The following is a 20,135-nucleotide window of genomic DNA, read 5'->3' as shown; positions in this document are numbered from 1 at the left end:
CCACAATGATAAAGAAAAATTACCCATGATGCGTTAGTGGCAACATGGCCTCCTCCACTGGCTGAGCGCCGCGGAAAAGAGCGAGGAGTTTATAACAACAGTAACTGATTGTTCATTGATGAAATAATTCGGCAATAGCGATTCAACAGTAGTTTTGCAGAACTTGTCTAGTGTGAAGCGCTAAACAGTCTTGTCTCAGCGATTTCCTGAAATGCATGCACGTTTCATTGATCGTGTTTATTTTTCGCGGCTAAAAATAGACTGCTTGTTAGGTACAGTTATTTGCTCTGTGTAGCTGGCCCAAAAAAAAGCATGCATTTCATAGACGTTTTTACCGTTTGGGGTCTAATTATTACATGTTCTTGGTTGAGAATTTGCCATGGGGAAGACCCACCTGGCCATGGGCAACCCCTAGGTAAACATTTATCACCTTTGGGCATCACATTAATAGGAAAATTCTCAACACCAAGTGTGTTTTATGAACATTTTGTAAAAGTGGGAAAGCCCATTTTCATGAAACAAGCACTACTCAATTCAGAATATCCGGCATTTTCCAAATGGAATGATTACTATTTTAGGTAATGGAAATATGTGCAATTTAATTTTGTTGTTTGTGTGTGGTTTGTTTTGTTTTTTGTGGTTATTGTTAAAAGTTATATAACATGGATCCAATATCATTGGCATAATATTATGTTCTCTATATAATATCATTATAGTATGAATGGTACTATAATGTATTACAAACAACTTATGAATTACTGTAAAAAATTAAAATTGGGGGAGGGGGGGTGGTGACATGTAGCTCAATGTAGAGTGACTTCTGGCCCCATGCTTATAAACCTTAAAATCCAGACTTTAACGTCATGGCAACGCCATTCAAATAGCATTACATTAAAGTCTAGACTTTAAGTTTTATAAGCACGGACCCTGGTGCAATATTTGTCAAATTGAAATGTTTCAATGCCATAAAGTCCCACCCCCACAAAGAAAAACGTTTACTTGCAACTTATTATCTTCACCCCGTCAAAATAGTTCTGTGATTTCCATATTGAGCAGTGAATGCTGTTTACATACATGTTTTTGGTTGTTTTTTGTGGGGTTTTTTAATAATTGTAGACAAAATATTATGTTTGAAAAGTTTAAAGAAAAAAGTACTCTTTATCAAATGTAACACATAGAAAAATTATCACTTGCTTGGAACTATTAAATGGAACAATGTAGCCGGTTTCCTCTTTATGGAGACTTCTCAAAGTTTTAAATTCAGTATTTAGCCAATGATGAATTAATCAATGTGCTAGCTCTATAGTAGTTAAACCAAAAAACCTACTTAAAATTTTCCCGTCTATTTTCTTTAAGTAGGGGTCTGGTATTTTTATCATACTAAGTTTTGTTGGAAAAAATATTTTATCTCAATAAGAATACAAATATTTAAATAACAAGATTTGATACCCGTGACAGTAAAATCAAAATGTTGCAATGTCTCAATGATTCAAATAACGATTTACGATTCCTTTACTGGCAGGGAGAAGTATGGAAGTATTGAAGTGTCTGTGGAAACGTCGAAGAAGGAGAGACGTAACCAGGAGCCAACCTCTATGCCAATGGCCGATTTTCTCAACATTTACAAACGGGAAGACGTCTACATGGTGCAAAGGGCAAATGAACAGATGATGGGTAATTTAAAAGGACAATATTAATTTTATTTTGTTTTTATATTACAGGCCTCAAAATTTTGATATTGGTAATATGGGCAAAGCTGCTAATCATACTAAGGCATATGAAATGATACAAATTATTCAATGGGTGAAGCGAGAAATAGCGCAATGGACCCACCGATGGGGATCAATCCCAGACTGACAATGCATCCATTGAGTGCTTTACCACTGGGCTGTGGACAATCACCAAAGCGACAGAGTGGTACACGCACACACACACACACACACACAAAAACAATATTACATTCACGTTTTCTCAAGGTCAAAAAAGTATTTCATCTACAAGTCGTATGCCTGCTTGGCATGTGTACCATTCTGGCATATCAAAGGCCGTGGTATGTGCTATCCTGTCTGTGGGATAGTGCATAGGCCTTTAAAGATCACTTGCTACTAATGATAAAATGTAGCGGGTTTCCTCTCTAACACTATGATAAAATTACCAAATATTTGACATCCAATAGCCGATGATTAATGAATCAATGTGCTCTAGTGGTGTCGTTACACAAAACAAGCTTTTTTTGTGATTGTCGGGCACTTGTCGTTTTGAGATGGCCCCTGGAAGACGGAATGGCTGAGTGGGCGATCATGTGATGCAACATCACGATATAGGTCGGCAGACTTAGAATTCTGCTGTTCGGAGTTTGCCGAAGCTTAGCTGAATGTGGGTGCTGTCGGGTTTCTTTCTGTAGTGTGTGTATTAGTGATTAATATCTGATTTTTTTTTAATCAAGTAACTCGAAAATGGTTGATGCAAATGTATTTGACATCAAACATAGGATTGTTGTGGTATTAGAGCGGAAATCTTTGACAACTTTTTGGTTGTCGGCAATATCCAAAAAAATACATAGCTTGGTCTCTGACTGTAATGAGAGCATATTTATGTCCAAATGTCCGTCTAGCTCTCTTACAGTCCGAGTACTCGGGCTAGATTTACCCCATCTGCTCTATAGTGTACAGAGATTTATCCAGGTGTTCTGTAGGTCTGAACATGGGGCCCCTTCCCAAAAGATAGTAGCATTGAAAATTCACAATTTCTATGCTAAATTGTTTCCCTCACATGTATATACACCAGTATTTAATTATGTCTGTTCTAATAAATTAAGTTAACAGTGGTGTACTGCATCATTCTGTGGCCTGAAAACATATTCCAAATGTGAGTTATCCACGCTAATTTTGTCAATCCCCATCAGACATACACACTGAAAACAATAAAATGACTTCACAAGGCGTGCTTGTTTTTGGATAAAATTTGGAATGTTTAGCATAGGTATTTTTGTATGACTCTTTGCAGGACTTACATGAAAGCAACAGTAGGAATAATGTTCACTTTTTACTTGTTATTGCCATATTGGGAATATAAATTATACAGTAAAATACATTTAAACTGTACAGTTTATACAGGTGCATTCATGAGCTGGAATTTTAGCATACAGAGTTCAAGACTGGCAAGCGATGTTTAATGGGGGTTCGAGACATGCTGCCTCCACAAAATATATACTCCCAAAAAGAAGATAATTTCCTAGAGTTCATCATTTTATGATAAAGTTAACCTTTAATGCCTATATATATCTTGAGTGAGTTTTGTCATTTTCAGAAGACATTCATTTGCCTGTGAATCTCCAGTATGGCAGGCTCCAGTGAGTGCTGCACTACATATATCCATTTTGTTATTTTCAGAAGACATCACATGTCTGTGATGCTTCAGTGTGTGGTGTTCCGTGCTGCACTACATATATCCATTTTGTTATTTTCAGAAGACATCACATGTCTGTGATGCTTCAGTGTGTGGTGTTCCGTGCTGCACTACATATATCCATTTTGTTATTTTCAGAAGACATCCACGTGCCTGTGACTCTACAGTGTGTGGGGGGGGGGGGGGGGGATGTTCTGTGCTGCACTACATATATCCATTTTGTTATTTTCAGAAGACATCCACGTGCCTGTGACTCTGCAGTGTTGGGGGGTGTTCCGTGCTGCACTACATATATCCATTTTGTTATTTTCAGAAGACATCCATGTGCCTGTGGCTCTACAGTGTGTGTGGGGGGGGGGGTGTGTGTTCAGTGCTACATTACATATATCCAGTTTTTTATTTTCAGAAGACATCCACGTGCCTGTGACTGCAGTGTTGGGGGGGGGGGGGTGTTCCATGCTGCACTACATATATCCATTTTGTTATTTTCAGAAGACATCCACATGCCTGTGACGCTCCAGTGTGGGGGGTTCAGTGCTGCACTACATATATCCATTTTGTTATTTTTAAAAGACATCCACGTGCCTGTGACTGCAGTGTTTGGGAGGGGGATTCTGTACTGCACTACATTTATCCATTTTGTTATTTTCAGAAGACATCCACGTGCCTGTGATTGCAGTGTTTGGGAGGGGGTTTCCGTGCTGCACTATATATATCCATTTTGTTATTTTCAGAAGACATCCATGTGCCTGTGATTGCAGTGTTTGGGAGGGGGTTTCTGTGCTGCACTACATTTATCCATTTTGTTATTTTCAGAAGACATCCACGTGCCTGTGATTGCTGTGTTTGGGAGGGCGTTTCCGTGCTGCACTACATATATCCATTTTGTTATTTTCAGAAGACATCCACGTGCCTGTGACTCTGCAATGTTGGGGGGGGGGGGGGGGGGGGGGGAGTGTGTGTTTCCGTGCTGCACTACATATATCCATTTTGTTATTTTCAGAAGACATCCACGTGCCTGTGACTCTGCAGTATTGGGGGTGGGGGGGAGTGTGTTGCCGTGCTGCACTACATGTATCCATTTTGTTATTTTCAGAAGACATCCACGTGCCTGTGACTCTGCAGTGTGGGGAGGTCCGTGCTGCACAACATATATCCGTTTTGCTATTTTCAGAAGACATCCACGTGCCTGTGACTCTACAGTGTGTGTGTGTGGGGGGGGGGGGGGGTTCCGTGCTGCACTACATATATCCATTTTGTTATTTTCAGAAGACATCCACGTGCCTGTGACTGCAGTGTTGGGGGGTGTTCCATGCTGCACTACATATATCCATTTTGTTATTTTCAGAAGACACCCACGTGCCTGTGACTCTGCAGTGTTGGGGGGTGTTCCGTGCTGCACTACATATACTGAACAAAATAAGAAACTTCCGCTAACTTTGCTTGAACATAACTTGATGAAAACAAACTGGGGGAATAATTGTTATATATGCGTTTAAAGAGTGTTCCATGATGCATCGTTTGAGGCAAAAATCATGGCCATAGGTTAACAGAAACTGGGAGAAATTTTGACCAAGTGTGGTAGGGGTTAAAAATAAAAACACCCACTTAATAACTGGTATGACCACCTCTTGAATTGACCACTGCAGTGCATTGCAGGCGCATAGAATTGACTAAAGTGTTGATTTCTGCCTGTGGAATATTGTTCCATTCCTGAATGAGCGCTTGACGAAGTTCGTTGACGTTAGCGGGGGGGTTGGGACGACGCCTCAATCGTCTGTCCAGACTATCCCAGGCATGCTCGATGGGGTTGAGATCAGGACTTTTAGTGGGCCAGTCATCAATGAAATCAATGTTATTTGTCCTAAGAAAATTTACAGTGTCTCTAGCTGTATGAGAGGTGGCATTATCATGCTGAAAAATCAATATGTTGGCGTTGTTATGGAACAGAGGAATGACGTGATGAGTGAGAATGTCATCGCGGTAACGTTGAGCATTTAAATTGCCATCAATGACGACTAGTGGTGAACGATAACCATGGGCAATGGCTGCCCAGACCATGACAGAACCCCCACCCCCGAAACGATCTCGTTCAAGAACACAACAGTCAGCATAGCGTTCATTTCTCCAACGGTAGACGCGCACCCTGCCATCACCACGTTGTAAAGAAAATCGGGATTCATCCGAAAAAAGAACGGTATTCCAGCGTCGCCGTATCCAACGAGTGTGTACACGTGCCCAATTAAGACGATTTAGACGATGACGTTGCGTTAAAACGCATCCGACATCAGGACGTCGTGCATGTAAACTGTTCTCCTGCAGACGATTACGAACAGTTTGCCCACTGATTCAGTTATTGTGAAGCCCAGGTGTGTTAGCAGCAGTAGCAGTGGCAGTTTGGAATTGATTGCGCAAATGTGTGTTCATGATATAGCGGTCTTGACCACGTGTTGTAACACGCGGACGTCCACGAGGTGGCAAGTCGTTGGTGCTTCCTGTCGTTCGAAATCTTACGCGAAGATTTCGTATATCGCTCGACTAGAACTCCCATAATGCCTTGCAACGTCTTCTGTCGACATGCCAGCATCAAGCATGCCAATCGCCCGTTTGCATAAATTATTGGGTATTCTTGGCATACTAAAAATGCTACAATGTAAAAAACATTAATTGTTTTACAAATTTTGAAGCGTTTTCGTTCACTTGACAACAATGTCAGTAAGACAAGTAAAAAAAATTGACCGAATACTACACGGGACATGTCGAACCATGCATGCATGTGCAAATTGAATTTCACGTTGTCGACGATTAACAGTGCAAAAATAATCGATAAAGTTCATGAATCCTGATAATACAGCTCACGGCTAAAACTATCTATATAATTTCATTACACAAGGAATTCTTAAACACAACAAATACTATATGTACAAATCGGAAGTTTCTTTTTTTGTTCAGTATATATCCATTTTGTTATTTTCAGAAGACATCCACGTGCCTGTGACTTTACAGTGTGGGGGGGATGTTCTGTGCTGCACTACATATATCCATTTTGTTATTTTTAGAAGACATCCACATGCCTGTGACTGTAGTGTTTGGGACGGGGGTTCTGTGCTGCTCTACATTTATCCATTTTGTTATTTTCAGAACACATCCATGTGCCTGTGACTCTGCAGTGTGTGGGATGGTTCCTTGCTGCACTACATATATCCGTTTTGCTATTTTTAGAAGACATCCATGTGCCTGTGACTCTGCAGTGTCTGGGTGGGATGGTTCTTTGCTGCACTACATATATCCGTTTTGCTATTTTTAGAAGACATCCATGTGCCTGTGACTCTGCAGTGTCTGGGTGGGATGGTTCCTTGCTGCACTACATATATCCGTTTTGCTATTTTTAGAAGACATCCACGTGCCTGTGACTCTGCAGCGTGTGGGATGGTTCCTTGCTGCACTACATATATCCGTTTTGCTATTTTTAGAAGACATCCACGTGCCTGTGACTCTGCAGTGTGTGGGATGGTTCCTTGCTGCACTACATATATCCGTTTTGCTATTTTTAGAAGACATCCACGTGCCTGTGACTCTGCAGTGTGGGGGGTTCCAGCGAGTCCTGCAGGACGCCGTTGTGTGGTTCAGCAGTGGCAACACCCGCTCAGTGCTGCACTACGACGTCCTTGACAATCTCTTGTGTGTCCTAGAGGGAATGAAGGAAGTGCTGCTCATAAATAAGGTATCTGTAGTTTTTAAGAAATTATTGTGTTTATTACAAGCTAGTACTTTATAGTTTTTACATCCAGGGATGATATAACATCGGGGAGAAAATAGATGGTTCCGGAAATGAATAAAGGTGTCATGTGGTCGACTGTTTTGATGTTTATATGTCTAGCTGCATAAATCCAGATTATTGTCTGGAAATAACATCACAGTATCAGCTCAAGCTAGGGATTCAGATTAAGAATTTGTTACCTAATGGGAATTTTAAAAGTTTTTTGTTGTAGACAAAATGCTCACCCACATGTATGTCAATTTTGAGCTTGCCTGCAGCAATTTTTAACCAGTAACTTTTGCAACGAGTAAACAAAATTAAAAACTAAAAATTATTTCTTAACCGATTGCATTGTTTTTTTTATCTAGCAGCAAAAAACTGCCATTGGTAAAGCCTATTCGGAAGTTGCTGTCATGCCACTGTTACGTTCAAGCCCTGTACAGTGAATATTTTGTTCAGTATCGCGTCGCAGTTCGTTACACAGATTTCAGAGATTGCTACACAATTCTAAAAAGTTAAATAGTAGTTGCTAATCAATTTTCAACTGATCACCAACTGTCGCTAATCAGAAATGTAAAAACAAATAGTTCCCTGCTGAAAAGCTACACAAGAGGCCTAATTCACAAAGGTCTCTTAGGCTCTGTTAGACAACAAAGCATCCTCTTTGCAAGTCTTTTAGCATTGCACTGCGAGATCGCAAAGTTGTGAGAGTTTAGTGAATTAGGCTCCAGGCTTTCAATTTTGAATGGTAAAAAGTTACCCACTTCTCCAGCTAATCAGTGTTAGAAAGGTCATGCACTAATTCAAATGAGACTTAATTGACAGGGGTGTAAGGTCATATTCTTGTTTGTGCCTCTCATGGTACGAACTTAACGGCACCGACAACAATTGCCCTCATTGAGATATAAATTGCCGAAGGTCGAGAGCATTACCAGCGGCACTTTTCTGCCATTAGTTAGTTTCTGCTGTTGGTAAAGCTCCTGAACAAGCGCAAACTGTATATAATTGATGCATATTATCTGCTAGTATTTTGTGCTTTTGAAATACTTTTGAAGTAAAATAACCTTTCAGTTATGTTATTTGTGCAAAAGTCGCTTTGAAAATTGGTGTTGGTGGGTCAACAAATTCTTACATTCGAGCACTGCAGTCTGTCAAACTGATGATAGAAAATGGGGTCATGACAATGAATTAGAAGGTAATATAGCATGAGAAACTTTGTCTAAATTCTGCAGCGTTATTCCTAGATATTTATGACTTATGGAAAGACCATGTTGAAGACATGTTGGTCGCAATGTGTAGTGTACTAGACTTTGCTGTGATGAAGCAGTTTAAACAACTGACACAGTATCGCTATACTCTAGCGTTGACTGGGGAATGACATCGAGTTTAATCTTCTCTCTGAGCAAAGTGACACATTTATTGGTATTTTGTTATTTGGGTCATTCCATTTGGATACATGTAAGATAAGTTGAGAATTGGTTTCTTTAAGTTCTTATATGACATATGGACATCAAAATGTAAGTTTCTAGAATTTGTAAATATTTTTAAATAAAATTTACAGGTAAAATACTACAAAATGTTGATATAAAACTTTCGTATCATTTGTTCTGCCATTTGGGAATGAACTAGCTGCAAGTGTTAATGTAAATGTAGAAAATTATAAACAAAATACATCTAGCATTTAAGTGAACTGTCACATAAATAAGCTAATGGGTTAATAAAAAATACTTCAGAATTGATTATGTTCATTTCATTTCAACTTATTTTCGTGCTCATTTCCAATTAAGGTTCAAGCACGCTTTCCTGAGCACACACCTCAGCTGTCTGGGTTGTCTGTACAGGACATTGAGTTAGTGGTTATTTGTTAGTGATTAGTGAGAGAGAAGAGGGTGTAGTGGCCTTACACCTACCCTCTGAGTTGTTAAAACTCGCTCTGGGTGGGAGCCGGTATTGGGCTATGAACCTGTACCTACCAGCCATATGTCTGATGGCTTAACCACGACGCCACTGAGGTCGGTAGATTATGTTCACTAATTGTGAATGACAACAGTCTGGTGTTTAGCATTGTTTCCTTGTTGTCAACGTAGGTTTTGGTAGTTTTTAGTTTTCCTGTCGGGAGGGAGGGTGGCATACATATGATAGAAATGACACAAAGCTATAGAAGTTTACAACAAAAAAAACATGACTTGCCAGGACTGCTTAATTTTAACCATTTTCTTTTTTCAAAGATTAGGCTAAAAGTTGAAATGTATATAATATGTATTTGATATTTCAGACCTACAGTCATCTTGTGGAGGCTCATGGGTTCGACCAGGATGGAATGTACAGCAGGGTAGATGTGGACTCGGTGAACATGAAGCAGTTTCCTAGGTTACAGAAAGTTCCGTGGTATCAGGCTCGCTTGCAGGCTGGTGACTGTCTGTATATTCCTTTCAGGTAACCGGTCTTAGCCATGTGCTGACTACTCGCTGGTTCATATTGCATCAGTGGAAGTTTATTTATCTATTATACTTATAGTTTCAGCACTTAGTCAGAAAAATACTAATTAATACTTTCATTTAATATATATTGATACATTAATTATCAGTCACTTAATACTATAATTGTGTTTTAATGGAAATATTCAGTTGTTTTGCTTAAAACGTATTACCAAAAGTGGTAGTATTTGATAACAAAATATTACAATTTACAGCAAATGTGTAATTTGGAACCTTTCTGAATGAACACGAAGCATTATAGTGTGCAAATAAATGTTAACTTGACCATTTTATCAAACTTCTCCCCTTTTTCTGGAAATGGAGAAATTATTCTACTTTTTTATCTTAGTTTAGTGCCTGCATAATGTGATTTTGTTACCACCTTTGGTACTTAAGCAATACAATCAATACAAAATGCTTTATTTCGATACTTACATATGGTGTATATTTAAATTATACATATAAACCCAGTCTGCTGACTTAGCAATATTAAAGCTATATGGAAAGGCTGCATTTGATGTAGAGGATGAACAGAAAAAACTAATCGATGATAACATTCTGTTTTTCCCAGTTAGGGTTAGCTCTGGCACTCACCAAATTTGCCAATTAGGAATTTTTAAAACAATTAGCAAATTTTATTTCAATTAGGCGAAATAATTTTATATAATAATTGATATTTTGCTGGAAAATAACTGCGCTTCTACAATTGTTTTAACAGGAAGATGTAATTTGGTAGAATTTTCTGAACACCCAGAGTTAGCCCTGCTAGTGGACATTACTAATTCACAGACATGAACGTCTATATTCTGAAATTAATCTGCTTACTGGTTAAAAGAGTACCAACAAAAGGCTATTTCTCGTTCCAGCCAGTGCACCACGACGGGTATATCAAAGGCTGTGGTATGTGCGATCCTGTCTGTGGGATTCTGCATATAAAAGATCCCTTGCTGCTAATCAAAGAGTAGCCCATGAAGTGGCAACAGCAGGTTCCCTTTCTCAATATCTGTGTGGTCCTTAAACATATGTCCGATGTCATATAACTGTAAATAAAATGTATTGAGTGTGTCATTAAATAAAACATTTCTTTCTTTTGTGAAAACATGCAAAATTCCCTTGCTACATATAGCAGGTTTTCTTAAAGACTTCAATTATGTCATAATTATCAAAAGTTTGACATCCAGTAGCCGGTGATTAATAAATCGCTGTGCTCTGGTTCTGCCGTTAATATAAACTTCAACTTTGATGGTTGTCGTTTTTTTCAGATGGTATCACCAGATCAAGTCTGCCGTGGGCCGCAATCTTGCTTTGAACATCTGGTTTTCTCACCTGTGGGCATTTGATCAGTCTGACTGTGACAAACACACCCAGTTCAACCTCACTGTCCCAATAAAGACATTCGGAGTTGCTTCCCCTAATGAGCAGGTTAGGTAAGGAACAAAAAAATTAAAAGAAACCGGGCATAGTGGTTAAGCCATCGGACTACAGGCTGGTAGGTACAGGGTTCGTAAAAATGTGTTGAGTTTGTTATTAAAAATATATTTCTTCCTTCCTTCCATTATTTGCTTTATTTTGTATTATTTATTTCTTTATCCCATTGCCCCTTTCTTTTTTCTCCTTTCAATTCCATCGTATTTTTTGCTGATCTGGCAGCTCCTACTATCTTTCAACTTGTTTTACTGTCTACCATGACAGGTGTTATATTTCTTAACCCTGCAAAGTGTTCTGGATATTTTTTCTCTGGATTTTCGTCCCTGAAATTTCAAGAGCAGCCTGAGTTAAGTGTTACTGAGGCAGCAATAAGGATAAAAGCCATACCATTATATTAAGAATGTTCTCTTGTGTGTATTTCAGGAGTCTTTTCTTGGAGTTTTTCTATGGGCTGGAGGAAGTGAACAAGTCGTCCTTTTTCCAGATGATACCAGTTGAACAGAAACCATTAGAGGAGGTATGGCATTGATTCTGTATCTCTGCTTCCAGTGTTTGATCTTAGTGGTCGTCAAGGTTGTTTTGGCTACTGAAATATATCTCGGGCTACCAGATTCGCAAAGCCAGTAATCTGATTGGCTTCTATATTTTTCAACCTGTCAACTGCATGTACATGTGTATCTCTACAGTCACAAGAGATGCTAGACTTGCTGATGTTTTGAATAACGCCTTTTGTATGTGTATATGTTAATTGCTCTCTACTCCAAACCACAAGTGGGGGGGGGAAATACAACATGATTTTGTTTACAGGCATCGAAATAAGCATTGTGTCTGATAACCCATTTACAGGTTACCACAAAATAATAGCTTGGTAACAAAATGAAAGTTAGAATTGAATTCCTGTTACTACTACTTTTAACGCAGATGTTCTGAAATTGTATCAGTATGTGCAAACATCGGTACGAGAAACGAAATCTGGAAGTAAATTTATCTAGTTAAATGCGGATTGCCGAAATTGCTTGCAATTGCACAAGTGCGCACAAACATTGGTGCAATTTCATACGAGAAAACGAAACGCGGAAGTAAATTCATCTAGTGGATGCTGCTTAAACGCAGATTAACTATAACTGCTTGCAATTGCACAAGTGCGCGCGAACATCGATGCAATTCCTGACAAGAAAATGAAACGTGGAAGTCTGAAATGCATTGCCTGGTTTACGTTCGGAAACGAAACTACGTTGAAATTTTTGGTGACTTTTCTTACATGTGGTAACCTCCCAGTAACCTGAACGACCGTTCTCGACTTATTTCAATGCCTGTGTTGATATTTTCTTTCGTTTTCCTCCTTTTATTTTAACGAAAATAATAGAGCTGCCATTTTTTACTGAGGGCTACCAAATGTTATATGTTGTTGATTTAACATGTAACAGATTTATTTAAGAAAATAAACAATGACACGGGCATAGCAAGTTGCCAAAAAGTGGGGAGCACACAACAGACATATATATAAATACATGTAGAAATACATAAAAACCATCACTGCTGCAACAAAGTGGGGGGCCCCATGCCCCCACCCCCTGGTGCTTCCTATGCCAGTGAATGACCAAGTTAACAGACTATGAGTCGTTGTTAATCAACAGGATAGGACTTAGTGTTATGCCATCACAACTAATCAGCTGTCCATTTAGATTCTACAAACTGCTGTTTTTTTAACTGCTTGTTTCTTTTGTCGTTTCAGCTTTTCGCTGTCATAGATAAAGACAAGAATTCAGTATTGACGTGGAAAGAGCTGTACCTTTTTGACATCGATGATGCAGTTCGACAGTTTCCAAATATTTTTCACAGCAGTATTTTAGAAAAGGAGAAAGTGAGAGATGAATCAGAAAATATAGAGGAAAACATGGATGATGACGAAGCTGATATGACTGATGAGATAGATATACCTGAGAGAAAGAATGATATACCAAGAAGTCAGATGGATAACTCCGATAGTAAAATAATTGTAGATGATATAACTGAGCACAGTGAGTTGAAAAGTACAATCAAGGTTAAAGTGACACCAAAAGATAAGGTAGAAGAAGAGAAACAAGTTTTGGAAGAGAAACAAGACTTGAAACGGAAACCGACTGTAACAGAAGATTCAAAAGATACCGTTTTAAAAGAAAATATCAAAGATAAAAAACATGATGAGCTTTAGCTTTTATTTAGTCTGAACAGATTGTTTTAGGATATGGACAGTTTTCATGTAGTTTATCAGGTGCATTTTTAAAGACATTTATATCATTTCTTTCACTTGTTGTGATAAAAGAACATATCTACAAGTTTACACTGTTTGAACATTTAAAGGGAAGATAAATGTTAATTGTGAAATCCTAGCAAAATATCAAGGATAATGTTGCTTGGAAAGTTATTTGTAAAAATGTTTGTTGTACACTGAAAGTTCCTTAAAGATTCATAAATGGGGAATTTTAAGAACTTTAAAGAGATTGTCCTGTGTTTTCTGCCATTGTACATTTTCCAGTAATGTGATAAGAGTTTTAACTACTAAAATTACATATAAAATACTTTTTCTTTTTCAGAATATCTATTTTTGTGTGTTTCTGGCCATGTCAGCATTTTTAATTACTCAAATCATTTTGTATATTAAAAAAATGTACTAGCCTCCTATAATGAAATACAATGTAGTCAGGGCTTACTATAAACAGTAGGCTGATTTGAATATACAGACACCGGTATACTAAACAAGTAAATATATATAATATGAAAGTTTAGTCGTTGAGCAGGCTTTGATAGTTGTAAACATCTTAAAGGAACAGTCCTGAGTATACAACCATTGTAAAATGTTTTAGACCAACAGACATAACATGCGAATTAAATGTCTGTATTTACAAGGTATTTGTTGTTGTCCTAATGCTTGAAGTAACCCAAACCGTATTTTACATCCCAATAAACATATTCGATATGCAGACACTGATATTCTAAAGAAGAAAATGTATTTATTATTACACACCAGTGTAAGATATACCTCATGTCATAACAATCACTCAGTATCTAACTAGTGTAATATTGGCGTGACGTAGATCACTTGCTGACCCAATTCGTAGAACAATAAGGTGTAGTAGGTCTCGACATCTGCTTACTTCTGCACTGCGGCTTGTTTACAGTTGGTTTGTAATAAAGAAAATACAAAATATAGAATATTAAACGAGCTTGTCTGTCTACCATTTTTATGAAACTCGTGAACAGTGCTGGTATCTGACTCGCTTTCGCTCATCAGATACCAAAACTGTTCACTCATTTCATAAAAATGACAAACAAGCTCGTTTAGTATTCTATGTGTATGAAATGGTAGTCGCCAACAAGGCTGTTATCGCAAACATCTTATAATGGCTGCAAACTCAGGACAGTCTCTTTAACAATGTTATCCTAAGTGTACAAGACTGGGTCGGGAGAGGTAACTCTTCATATTCGGGAAAAAAAAACCTATATAAATATTTGGGGAAAATGAGCTGGCCTGAAACCTTTTCACCATATATTTCCATCATTCTACCCACAATATTAGTTGTAGTTTATGTAAAAATGCATAGTGGCTTGTTTGCAACCCTATATAGCTGTTTGGCAGTAATGCTAATGAGAATAAATGTTGTGATCCAGATTCTAACAGTTTGGTTTAATTCGGTGAAAAAGCAACCCGCGCCCCTACAAAAATTGGAGCCCGTATATCTATGAATGTCAGAAAACTCTCGGGATAATCTCGTTAAGTTAGAAGTATTGGAATCAAACTTATATATAAAAAAATAATGTAGTTCTTGCTTAATATTTTTTAATATGGGATTGTTGATTGCATTTTAATTATTCTCTTCTTTTGTGTGTGAAAGTGAAATTGTGCTTTAAGACCACTTTAGCAATTAATAAAAATTATTGTGTTTGTTTTTATTTTCCAGTTTGTATTAATTATAAAAGTGCTTTCTTGTTGAAATTCTTCTGATGCATTCCATCTATGCCGTTGCTACTGAGTTCTGTTCAAGATGTGCTAGGTTTTTGCTAGTAATACATTTGAAAATTTTGACAGCTCTGAATATTGCACACATGCAATGTAAAAAGAGGATGGGGGTTGGTTTGTTTTGTTTTTTCAAAATGATGCCTGGATTACTGATTTATACTACTGAAATATTGTACTTTAAATATTCTTTCATTCAGTAACATGTTTTGTAAATTTTAACCACCCCACATGAATAATTATTTTATTTATTATCAACCTGTGGTGATTTATCTTTTAATTTTGTATTATTATTATAGCATGTTTTATACAATCTTTACTTCTTGCTTTATTTTAATCCGTATAGTTAAATATATTCTAGAATAACTTCTTTAAAATAATATATATATATCTATATATATATATTATATAATTAACATTACAATATAATGTAGGATATGCATACGGTAGTTAACCCAGATCAAAGCTTTTATAATATAAATTTAATTATATACTGTACAGTTTAAGTGACGGATGTTCAAGATATAATCTGGAAATTATACATGCCACTGATTGGCTGTAATAGTTGTGTGATCCCTATAATGGTTACAACAAATTTATCAAGTTTACAATTCTCATTATTTTTTATTATTAAAGCCCTTCATCGATATACTGATACTTTTGTCATTTACTCATTCACATCAATGTTTTCATTGTATGGATATATTTGTATGCTTGTGTATGTTATATTTGAATAAAAGGCTATTAATCTATTTGTTGTAGTGTTTTAGTAGTCCCCTGTTGGTCCAACCGGAGCAGACTATAGGCTTGGTCTCCATCCTCATAAGCGTATGAAACGGGGACAGTGCTTGAGCAAAACCTGAAACATTATACAGATATTCGGGCAAAATGTGCTAACCTGATACCTTTTTACCATGCATTTCTATCATTCTACCCTCAAAATTACGTCCCTATATAGCTATTTGGTAGTAATGCTGATATGAATAAATATTATGCAGATTCGGGCATTTTTGTTTAATTTGGGTAAAAGTCTGCCTGCACCACCACCCCTTACAAAAATGGGAGCCGGTACACCTATAGCCATCTTTTTGTCTGTTCCACATAGTTTTCAGACCTTTTTTTTTTCCGCAATGCCTCAAGATATTGAACTTTTTCATTTATAGTTGCAGTTCAAACTTGATTTTCATGGGAATTTATTCAACGGCCATAATGGGACGTAGCCCAGTGGTAAAGCATTCGCGTGATGCGCAGTCTGTCTAGGATCAATCCCCGCCCAATGGGCTATTTCTCGTTCCAGCCAGTGCTCCACAACTGGTGTAACGGGCCATGGTATGTTCTCTCCTGTCTGTGGGACGGTGCATGTAAAAGATCCCTTGTTGCTAATCGAAAAGAGTAGGCCATGAAGTGGCAACAGCAGGTTTCCTCTCTCAATATCTGTGTGGTCCTTTCCCATATGTCTGACGCCATATAACCGTAAATAAAATGTGTTGAGTGTGTCGTTAAAACATTTCCTTTTAAAGGCCATAACTGTTAAAAGATGGAATTTATCCATGTTTGACAGAATTATGGCCATTGAATGCAGGAGAGGTGAACATTTGTTCAGACTGGTAGGAGATGTGAACATTTGTTCGGACTGGTAGGAGATGTGAACATTTGTTCGGACTGGTAGGAGATGTGACATTTGTTCGGACTGGTAGGAGATGTGACATTTGTTCGGACTGGTAGGAGATGTGAACATGTGTTCGGACTGGTAGGAGATGTGAACATTTGTCCAGACTGGTAGGAGATGTGAACATTTGTTCGGACTGGTAGGAGATGTGAACATTTGTTCGGACTGGTAGGAGATGTGAACATTTGTTCAGACTGTAGGAGATGTGACATTTGTTCAGACTGGTAGGAGGTGTGAACATTTGTTCGGACTGGTAGTAGATGTGAACATTTGTCCAGACTGGTAGGAGATGTGAACATTTGTTCGGACTGGTAGGAGATGTGAACATTTGTTCGGACTGGTAGGAGATGTGAACATTTGTTCGGACTGGTAGGAGATGTGAACATTTGTCCAGACTGGTAGGAGATGTGAACATTTGTTCGGACTGGTAGGAGATGTGTTGCTTTAGCAGTATTCCCAGAATGCTTGTTCGTCTGTTCCACATGGCTTTCCAGACTTCTCTTCTTTTTTTTTTCTTCTTTTTTTTGTGGGGGGGGTTGAATGCCTCAAAATATTGAGCTGAAATGTGTTTATCTTTAGTATAAAATGTTACAGATCAAGTTGGACTTTCATGGCGATTTACCCAGATTCCCCAGAGTTATGGCCCTTGAACATGGATATGAAAATTGGTTTTCCGCTCTCTTCATGGTGATTTACCCATTTTTCATGGAGTTATTGCCCTTTAACTTGGGAGATATGAAAATTTATTAGGTCAGGTAGGAGACATTGTATTGCTTTACTCTCAGAAAGTTCGTTTAAGCAGATGTTGTCGGGAACAAAGTATGATCGTTATCCACTATATTGCCATGTGGTAACATCCTGGTAAACCACACATTGGGTTTCATATTATTTTGATGCTTAATTTTAATTATTGAAACTTGCCTTGGTTAGCATCGGACATAAGGCTGGTAGGTACAGGGTTCGCAGCCCGGTACCGGCTCCTACCCAGAGCAAATTTTAACGACTCAACGGGTAGGTGTAAGACCACTACACCCTTTTCTTTCTCACTAACCACTAACCGACTATCCTAGACAGACAGCCCAGATAGCTGAGGTGTGTGCCCAGGACATCGTGCTTGAACCTTAATTGGGACATAATCATGGAAATAAGTTGAAATGAAAATAATTATTGAGCAACGAATAAACTTTTTTTCTTCATTTTTTTTTCAATTGCTGTTTGTTAATTTATCTTGTGTTTTGTAGAATATGTAGCTCAGTGGTAGGGGGATACGCAATCTGTCTAGGATCGATCCCGGTTAGTGGACCTATTGGGCTATTTTTCTCCTTCCAGCCAGTGCACTACGACTGGTATATCAAAGGCCATGGTATTTGCTATCCTGTCTGTGGGATGGTGCATATAAAAGATTCCTTGCTACTAATGAACAAACATAGCGGGTTTTCTTTCTAAGACTATATGTCAAAAGTACCAAATGTTTGACATCCAATAGCCAATGATAAATAAATCAATGTGCTCTAGTGGTGTCATTAAACAAAATGAACTTTAACTTTTAACTCGGTGGTAGGGGATTGCCTGATGTGTGATGGGTCTAAGGGTTGATTGTTTTGTTTGCTCACACTTTTGTTTCTTTTAATTTTTATTTATTTATTATTATTATTATTAGATACATACATACATACATACATACATACATACATACATTATATTGTTTTTGTTATGTGCGATAGCAGCTATTCTCTATACTAAGTGTTCTACATACAAATATTGATATTAATTCACATTCGGTAATGATGTATTAAATATATTTACCACATACATATATTGATATTAATTCACATTATTAGGTAATGGTGTATTAAATATATTTACCACATACATAATTATATTGATATTAATTCACGTTATTAGGTAGGCTAATGATGGTAAATATATGCTCCACAAACATACATTGATGTTAGCTGTGTTTTACGTTGTATGACAAATTATAGTACTTACTTAATTATTTTAATTTCCTCAGTGATATTTAGTACTGGAAAAACAATTTTGATCAATGTTCTTAACGATAATGGTGTTATAAACTATCCCATATATTGATTTCTACGATACGAGCCGGTTATATTTACACTGTATGCTGAATATATAATCTGTATACAAGTGCATGGCCTTTCATCATTATCATCTGACCTCTCTCTCCCTCCCCCCCCCCCCCCCCCCCCATGTACCCCACTTCCACCCCAGCAGCTGTCTGATCAACGATTTCAACGTTATATGATATAATGTATTGTAGTAAACAACAACAACAACCGAAAAACAACTCGTAAAGATCGGTAGTCAGGAAAGTTCCGGGGCTCATTTCACTAGACATCGTAAGTTTATGTCAGTTATACTGGTGTCGTGCGTTTGCACGTGTTTGGCATCTATTTTACACAGAAAATTACATCATTACGGAAGCTGGAGTATTTTAAAGACAAAAAAAATTAAATATGTTTTCTTCTAACTATATCTGTTGAACTATAATAGTAACAAGAATTGTGGTTTAGTCGTAGATTTACGTTTACGTGCAAAACTAGGCTTACGATGTTTTGTGAAATTGGGCCCTGGTGTCGAGTGGTAACTTTATGGGATTCAAGGTCGAAAATCTAAAAAGTAATCAAAACTTCCAATCATAAAGTTGTGCTCAATCTACCGAATATGTGATGACCTTCAGACAAACAATAAAATCAGAACATTACTAATTTATTATAACGTAGGGTCGGGACGTAGCCCAGTGGTAAAGCGCTCGCCTGATGCGTGGTCGGTCTAGGAACGATGCCCGTAGGTGGACCATTGGGGTATTTCACGTTGCAGCCAGTGCACCACGACTGGTATACCAAAGACCGTCTTGCTGGCTTACGGACAGAGTACTTGGGCTATGTTTTATTATACATGTTGAAGTTTTCTACTGATGTATTTTATTTATTTTCGTATACTTTTACCTTTGTATATAGGCGGTTATTTTCTTTTTCTTCTTATTTTTTTCTTCTTTCTTTCTTTCTTTCTTTCTTTATTTTGTACCGGGTTGTCATTAAACATTCGTTCGTCCGTCCGTCCGTCCGTCCGTCCGTCCGTCCATCCATCCATTCACTCACTCACTCACGCACTCATTCATTCACTCATCCCTTCACTCATCCATTCACTCATTCATTCACTCACTTATTCACTCACTCACTCATTCATTCATTCATTCATTCATTCATTCACATAAGTTTTAAGAGCATGGCGTGGAGAAGACCGTGTTGTAAATGATATTCAATGATGTTATTAATGGTTAGCGAGTGATTAACCCGCGACGATTTGTTAGACTTTACAAGTCCCCAGGGAGCCGCACCATTAAAGCTTTCATGTCTGTGTACTAATACT

General features: G+C 37.8%; 1 protein-coding gene across 2 annotated transcripts; it reads left to right on the top strand.

The window, feature by feature from the left end:
* Positions 1-23: 23 nt before the first annotated feature.
* LOC121380894 lies at positions 24-14,155 on the top strand. 2 transcript variants are annotated; one of them, XM_041509924.1, is made up of 7 exons: positions 24-100; positions 1,523-1,674; positions 6,963-7,132; positions 9,444-9,604; positions 10,908-11,072; positions 11,497-11,590; positions 12,809-14,155. In XM_041509924.1, exons 2-7 carry the CDS (start codon positions 1,596-1,598, stop codon positions 13,265-13,267), a joined length of 1,128 nt encoding a protein of 375 aa, XP_041365858.1. In that variant the 5' UTR covers positions 24-100; positions 1,523-1,595; the 3' UTR covers positions 13,268-14,155. The 2 variants fall into 2 exon arrangements, with proteins under 2 accessions (XP_041365858.1, XP_041365849.1); XM_041509915.1 differs by having other exon boundaries at positions 63-578.
* The last annotated feature ends 5,980 nt before the right edge of the window (positions 14,156-20,135 follow it).

This window comes from Gigantopelta aegis, chromosome 2, assembly GCF_016097555.1.
Source record: "Gigantopelta aegis isolate Gae_Host chromosome 2, Gae_host_genome, whole genome shotgun sequence".
In the NCBI taxonomy this organism is placed as follows: domain Eukaryota; kingdom Metazoa; phylum Mollusca; class Gastropoda; order Neomphalida; family Peltospiridae; genus Gigantopelta; species Gigantopelta aegis.
The sequence above is the reverse complement of the archived record's forward strand: the minus strand, read 5'-3'. Positions and strand labels throughout refer to the sequence as shown.

Excerpts from the sequence above, each read along its gene's own strand:
- LOC121380894 (XM_041509915.1), top strand. The coding sequence starts at position 313 with ATGCATTTCATAGACGTTTTTACCGTTTGGGGTCTAATTATTACATGT. Across the intron at positions 1,675-6,962 it reads GGCAAATGAACAGATGATGG|AAGACATCCACGTGCCTGTG; the intron begins GTAATTTAAAAG and ends TGCTATTTTTAG. Across the intron at positions 7,133-9,443 it reads AAGTGCTGCTCATAAATAAG|ACCTACAGTCATCTTGTGGA; the intron begins GTATCTGTAGTT and ends TTGATATTTCAG.